Source organism: Rhipicephalus sanguineus, chromosome 2 (assembly GCF_013339695.2).
Source record: "Rhipicephalus sanguineus isolate Rsan-2018 chromosome 2, BIME_Rsan_1.4, whole genome shotgun sequence".
NCBI lineage: Eukaryota > Metazoa > Arthropoda > Arachnida > Ixodida > Ixodidae > Rhipicephalus > Rhipicephalus sanguineus.
In genome coordinates this window covers 55,787,105-55,794,537 of record NC_051177.1, presented here as the reverse complement: position 1 = coordinate 55,794,537, position 7,433 = coordinate 55,787,105, and the positions used below count along the sequence as shown (strand labels likewise).

Genomic DNA, 7,433 nt, shown 5'->3' with positions numbered 1-7,433 from the left:
AACTGTCGCCAAGGAGATGTTCATGAGTGATGCAACTTTACTCCTTACTGTCGAGCAAGATTAAGTCGTGATCTTGTTCGCTCCCGCAGCTCCAACAAAAACGTCAGATGCACCGTCATTACAGCTGCCATGTGTAAGCAAAAGTTGGCTTTTATTTTTGTTTGACAATGTAACTATGTTATCCCAATAATATGTTTTGCCTCTCCATGGATGAGATATGTCGTAATTATTTCAATATAAGTGTTGTTTTATGGGTTTATGTACTGCTGCGAAGCGAACGCTATGGCATCACAGAGCACGACGCAGAGAAAAATGACACGAGACAACACGAAAAAGACAGCACAACATAGTAATAACAATGATAATACATTGCACTAATAACCTTCATGGAAGGTTATCGTGAAACATAACGCGATAAACGACGAGCGCAAGCAATCCACAGACGCATACGCGCTCTGCGTGCTTTGAGCGCCCTGAGGCCGACTGCAGCTGCGCCTTGAACAAAAAGTTAGCGAAGTGACTGATGGCATCATGGCTTGGAATGTACCCTGAATATACAATAGTACTGGCACCCTGTCTTTAAATTACCATCGCAGTGCACGACAACAAACACAGAACGACAACAGCAAACACTACAGCTACGACAATCTACCAGGAAAAAAAATCAATTAAATAGTTCTAGGCGGGACGCTCTGGTCGTGGTGCATACGCATCTGAGCCCTTAAACGAGTTCATCACGAGCGTTCAATCTCCACTCTCGTAAGCAGACTTCCAGATGTCGGCGAGGCACACGGAAGCGTGGAAACGGTAGAAGAGCATCAGCGGGAACGTGGCGTGTTTGACCATGACCCAGGCGTCGTCGCCGAAGCAGAGGCGGACGTTCTGGTTCAAATGGTGCTTCTCCATGTTGAACGTGTTCGTCACCCAGATGGTGACGTTGCAGATGATGAGGAAGGTGACCATCTCCCTTCCCGGCTTGGTGAACCGGTGTCGCCTCGAGTTGCTGCATCGACGGAGGCCGTCGCTTAGGAAGATCGTCTGCACCACCACCTGGGCGACGGTCAGCAGGTGACTGACGACGCTTGTGAAGTTCCAGTACCAGACGTCCGCGGTAACGGACATGATGTAATACACGAAGTAGAAAGGCAGCGGCACGTACAGCAATACGTCATCGAGGAGCGTGATAGGGTGGACGTTGCAGTCCAGCTTGGAGATTTTGACGTAGCCCCAGACGACGGCCAGGAGGGACACGACGATAAGGACAGTGTCCTGGACGAGGAAGATGATGCTCTCGACGCCGTCGAAATGGGGACCGCTGAACGCCACCTGTCCGATGACGAGAGACACGATGGCCGTGAGCAGGAGGAATATGCCGGCGAAGAGGCCCTTGTTGGCGGCGTGACAGTCGGCGCTTACGACCAGGTTGCTATGGTAGCTGGCGTCGTGCTGCTGATCGGTGCTCGACTCCGCGAACATCGACTCCCGCCGCGCGAAGTGGTGGCTCGGTTCGGTGCCCACGTTCTGCCACACGATGAACCAGACGCCCGCGAGGATGATGTTGTACTCGATCGTGAACGGGTGCAGGTATGGCGTGATGGCGATAGTGTTTAACATGGGACCTCCGTTGAGGCTCGAACCGTTGCCGTGGTACGTGTACACTGTCTCGTTCATCACCGCTGAAAAGGTAAAAGAAAGGAATGGAGACGAAAATAATAAATGGCAGGGGCGTCGAAAGAGCCTGTCAGATATTATACAGAATCTAAAAAAAAATATAGCAAAATGCATGGTGGCGATCTTCCTTGCCTGGTGCATGCCAACTGCCGACACCGAAGTACAGTGGGGGACTACATCACGTTATCTGCTTCACTATGTGAAGTTTTGTTTCGTGAGGCCCAATCGATGATTTAAACCCTTGACGACTGCATGCGAAGCCATAGTGGCGGTTGGTAACAGCGAACTTCAATCTAGTTCATAATGTGGAGCTTACTTAATGAAATTTTCGTTTTACCGTAAGCGAATAAAATTGTCTTCAAACATGCTAACAGTCGAAGAAAGAGAAGATTCCGTGCGTTGCCTGACAGGTTTCAGACGCCCCCGTTCTTCCCTTTCTTTTAATTGTCTTTGTTTCGTAATCCACTTTCGAACCTGTCGACGCAGATTCCTGTTTGTTCATCACACAATAACAACATTAACATTTAAGCTGATGCGTGAAGCTATATGCTTTGAGCAATATAGTATATACACACCCAAGTATCCGCTGTCATCGCCGTAATGGGTGTTATGCCGATACTCTTGCACGATGCTGCTGAACCAGAAGTACAGGCAAGTGCCAATCATGTGCATAAGCCCGAACCTAACGAAGCCAGTTGAATGATTTATCACAATCTGAAAAGGGAATTGAACGGAAAACAAATGGCATCGTTGTGCTCCTCATACGTAAGCCGCGTGAGTGTCATAAGAAAAGGTATACTTACGTTTGAGTACTTGAACGCCATGAACAGCTGGTAAAAGGAGTATGTCGGCCTTTGCACGTGAAAAACTATGTTGAGCACGTCCTTCGTGTTGCATCCGTGCCACAGCAGAGCTTGAATGCTACGCTGTAGCAAGAGGCCTTCGTTCACCAAGTGGCAAAAGCAGAATACTGGAAGAGCGAAAAGAAATACTTCTATTAGGTACGAGTTATCGAGATGCATGGGCGAATGAAACAGTAACGTAATTTTAATGCACCACCCAGGCTTTTACAGCGCTCTATCGCGGTGCTGTGGACGATCCCCTGCACGCCTCCGACTATATTTCGCTCTTCCGTGGCAATCGTCGAACTGGTTTCTATATTCATGAGGTTGACATTTGCACTACCTGCAACTTTCGCATTTGGCTTTGTACTACTGTACTTGTGTTCGCTTTGCCTGTCATGTCTTCGAGGGGCGCTACTTATAAGGCCATTACGTCAAATCTGGTTCGCTGCAGCTATACTCTATATTCACTATAGCTCGCACGCCTCGCACGCGGGGTTTTAGGTTCCGGTAATAGTGAACGCGCAAATGGCTGATAGTCTCGTATCTATGTTTGATTTCAACTGGCGCACACTTATCTTAATTATCGGTATCTACACTTATCGATGCGATATAGGCGTCATTTAAATTAAATATGCAAGTGAACTCGCAAAGGCAGGCTTCTCCTCACAATGACACGTGTTGCGGTAAAGCCAGCTTTCAAGGCGCGTACTGTGCGTGCACACGTTAGTAACTGGGTGAGGGTTCGCGCGTGTGGCCTTATACACGCTGTTGCCCGCGAAAGGCGTCAACCTGTGGTAGGTCGAATAGTGTGAGTCTCTCGGTGCCACGTATGTTTGGCAGATATTTGATTGCTTTACCGCCGGCTTTGATGCATCGTTTGGGAACCAAAACGCGCGTGGTCAATATATAATGAATCGAAAGGAAAACATAACAAAATTCGCCATGTGCATCCTGAATAACGCAGCTAGAGGCCAAATCTACCGTTTGCTAGTAAAGGGGGAGAAAACGAGAGAAAAACTACACTCATGCTGCAAGAACTGGTTACTCTAAAAGATTTGTGCTTTGAGAGCACATGTAATAGCTACCTCTGACATATACACTTTATCTACAGCTGTGCTATTACGGATACACATGGTGAATTCCGTTGTGTTTTCCTTTCGAATCGCTCTATAACGGTCATGCACGCTTTGTCACTCAAGGATGCAGCAAAGTCGCGAGTGATGTCGTCAAATGTGTTGCGCGCACGCGGCAGCAAGTCACTTATACTATTCGGCCTACCCCGAGTTGATGCCTTTCACGGGCAGCAGCTTGTGGCCACATGCACCAACCCATACACGGTTATGAACTTGTCTGCGCGTAAACAGGGCGCGCCTTTAAAGCTGGTTTTACCTCAATAAGGAATATATTGAGGAGAAGCCTGCTTTTTCGACATTATCCATTAGCATGTTCAATAACAATGACAAGCTAAAGATAAACAAGATAAGTGTGCATCACTTAAGCAATGAGCTAAACGAAAATTTCACGAATTATGCGTTGCCCAGCGCACTAGTACACGCATGTCATTTAACGACGCACAGTGGTTCATGAGCGTGAATGTTCCCAGGATGCGCTTTCTCCGCATGACGCTTGTAACTGCCTATTCAAACCGTCAGAGGTGCGCAGGTTCGCATGCAAAGGGCAGCCGCCTTTTACGTGGGAGATGGTCGACTTACCGACCATGCCACCTTTGAGGTAAAAGCTGCCGCTGTGCCGTCCGCTCAGGAACCACAGCTCTGGCGCGGGAGTCTTGCGGGCGTACGTACTGAACACGCTAGCGGCGCTGTGCACGTAGAGGCCGATCTGCGAGGGACGCACTTTGGAGCGCACCTGCCGGCTGGCCGAATACTTGTATCTCAGGATGTCTACGTGGAACAACGCCAGCCAGCTCATGCCAACAGACGCGATCACGATGCTGAAGATCTGCACGTTGACACGAAAAACAGTGTTCATTGCACACATGCGAAAGGATTAACTACACATGACACTTCAAAATTAAATGGAAGGGAAGGTTCTACTACAGTATTGAGTCATCGGCTGCAGCTGATATATGTATAGGAAGGTTTGCAGAAATTTTTATAGACGCATATACACATATACGGAAATAATCTCGTAGCTGTACCGGCTTTATCTTAGTTTGTAGGCGCGGGAAAAATAGTGAGTAATACTGGGCGCTGATCATAGGAAACCGCTATTGCATGAATTGTTACATTCCACTAATAAAAGGAAAGAGTCTTGCGTAAAATTTGTAATTAAAGGCTGCGAAATAACTACAAGTTCTCAAAGTGTTTGCAGGTAACTGACGCCATGCATGTATGCTTCGGCGCACCGTATACACTACATATTCATATGCACAAAAAAGATTATCGCTCCGAACAACTATCATTTGTAGCCAACTAAGATTAGCGTCGTCATAACATGCAGCACGATAAGACCAACTTGATATTTTTCAAGCAGGCAATTTCGGGACCGAATGCTATAACATTAAAATTTGGCCTGCTTTCTCGGTCGTGCAAGGCTCGCTATGAGAAAAAGACAGGTGAATGACCTACCTCGGGTGCGTGAAATTCGTCCAAAACACGGTCGGTAACGCAGAATGTAGAACCCATGGTGAATACGAACACCCCGTATATGCAACTAAGCACAATGCTGAAGAACCTCCTGCATAAGAAAATCAGACGCGGTTACTAGAAGACGTCACTGTATACGCTGCAACGTTGATTCATGCAGCGTTGCTTATATGCTCTCGCATTAAAAGAAGGAATATATGGTATACCTCGGCCTCACGACGTCCTCTTCCTTGGAGTACCTAGACGTGCTCTGTACAGAGTGCTCGACCACGCTCTCGTTCCACGTGACACCGGAGGACTTTGCGCTTCGGACGCTGCCCGCCGATGGGCACCGCACCGTCTCGTTGCTGCCGTCGAAGCCGTGGACTTTCTCCACGTCGCCGCCTTTCGTCGGCACCGTCACGATGCTGAGCGCCTCGTCTCCGAGAGCGCTCACTGCCCTCGACAGGAGGTGGCTCTCGTTCTGAGAGTTGTTGTTGCATTCGTCCAACTCGACTTTTCGGTTCCTAAGCGCCGCTATTTGCTGCGGCAGCAGAGAAGGATGAGAGAGCAAACGAGAAGTTTATGTTAGTTGCAACATGCCGAGGAAATGAGAGGCCATATTCGTGTCACACAACTCTCCAGTAGACTATACCATGTCTTCCCTTATAAAGAACACTGCGCAAGGCAGAGTACTGCGAGAGAAAGACTGTGAAATATAGTTTATATAGTGGCATATTCTCGTGGTTGTTTGGTAATCCTATAGCATTGCCAGAGCCCTTCCAAACAACCACGAGAATATGCCACTATACAAACTGTATGTCACAGTGATTGGTTGTCAGCTATCTCGTTAAAAACGGGTTTAAGCTGCATTACAAGAATAACCGTGCATACATCGGTGACAATCTCGCCTCGTGATCGTCAGTTAACCGTTTCATCCTGGAGCAAACGTTTCGCTACTCTTCCACGGCTTTCTGAAAGTACCACTAGAATACACCATAGCACCCTTCTCCAACAACTAAGTCGGCGCACTTCACGGTAAACAAAGAAAGCTGGGGACCACTGTTACCATGCGATCGCTGTTACCATAGCGCTCCCCGTTTTGTGCTATATACTGGTTTGTAATCATGCTTGCACCTTCGACTATTTTCTCTTAATGGTAATAATGCGCCAGCTACAAAGGCACGCATGTGCAGGTTCACTGATGCTTTCAGGTTTTGTGCGCAGTCGCCATTTCTGAGCCGCCAACTAAAACAACTACAACGCCCTGGCTAAAATGCGGTGGCCTTGAAACGCAACAGAACCAAGCATCGACATCATGGATGGTCTTCCAAGAGTGCGTATACCGACGTATACCATATAGTGCGATGTACGAACCTCCCAGAAGACGATTATTCGCGTTGTTTGACGTACATCCTGAACCGCGCTGCGTTGTTACCCGCGACGCACACTCATGTCACGTGTTCAGATCACTATCAGTTGTTGATGCCGTGGTCATTGTCTATGGTCATGCCTCTCATTATTTTCAGCGCTCTTAAGCCCGGCTGCAGCAAGCGTATTCGGAATGAACATATAGCTTTCTATATGAATTGCGAATTATGCATGAAGGCACAGTGTACGCATGCAGAGATTGACTACAATACAAGCTTCGGAGTCATGAATCTGGGTGTATACATGTAAGACTGCCACGCATTTTTTAGTAACAGCATTCATTTCGGTCGTTTTATGTCTTTTACACGCCTTTCCTTTTTCATTAACGACTGCAAAAGAAATGTCTTTTCTCAAGGCATCACTGAAAACGCACGCGTTCATGCAAGCGCTTTCTCTTATTCGCCGTATAGTCTATAGCGGGTGGGTCGTACTTATACTAGTACACATGACAGCGTCAACCCGGCAAATTAAGCGCAAGTAACCCTTGTGGCATCAGGCTTAAACGAAATCAAATACCCATTCACCTCAGGTAATAAGTCCATGGCGGCTTCTGCTTTTCGTATGCGTGCGCGCCCGTGTCGATACCGACCTGTCACCATGCAGGCAGGCACATCTCTGCCACTTCCAGGGCAATGCGTATACCTTCTAGGTTGCCTGCTGATCGTGACGCCGGAAGTGGAGAGGAGGACGTCGTTACGTCACCACAGGCGGTATTACTCGGCCAATCTGCTCGAAGGTTGTCGTACCTCCCCCCCCCGCACGCAAAAAGAAAGAACAGATGCCTTCCAATGCGGCAGCATGCTCGCGTATATGGCACGAACGCAAGGCGGGCGGGCCGGCACTGCGCAATGCGTCGACACCCTTTGGTGCCAGCTTGAACACCTTTGCGCGGAAGAGAGTA

At 48.2% G+C, this 7,433-nt stretch overlaps 1 protein-coding gene across 1 annotated transcript; it reads right to left on the bottom strand.

Annotated features, from left to right (window-relative positions):
• Positions 1 to 518: 518 nt before the first annotated feature.
• On the bottom strand, positions 519 to 7,130 carry LOC119381602 (proton channel OtopLc). Its single transcript, XM_049412837.1, has 7 exons — positions 7,057 to 7,130; positions 5,329 to 5,645; positions 5,105 to 5,213; positions 4,229 to 4,475; positions 2,475 to 2,641; positions 2,247 to 2,385; positions 519 to 1,676 (listed from the first exon to the last, which is right to left on the bottom strand). Exons 1-7 carry the CDS (start codon positions 7,072 to 7,074, stop codon positions 745 to 747), a joined length of 1,929 nt encoding a protein of 642 aa, XP_049268794.1. The 5' UTR covers positions 7,075 to 7,130; the 3' UTR covers positions 519 to 744.
• Positions 7,131 to 7,433: the final 303 nt, after the last annotated feature.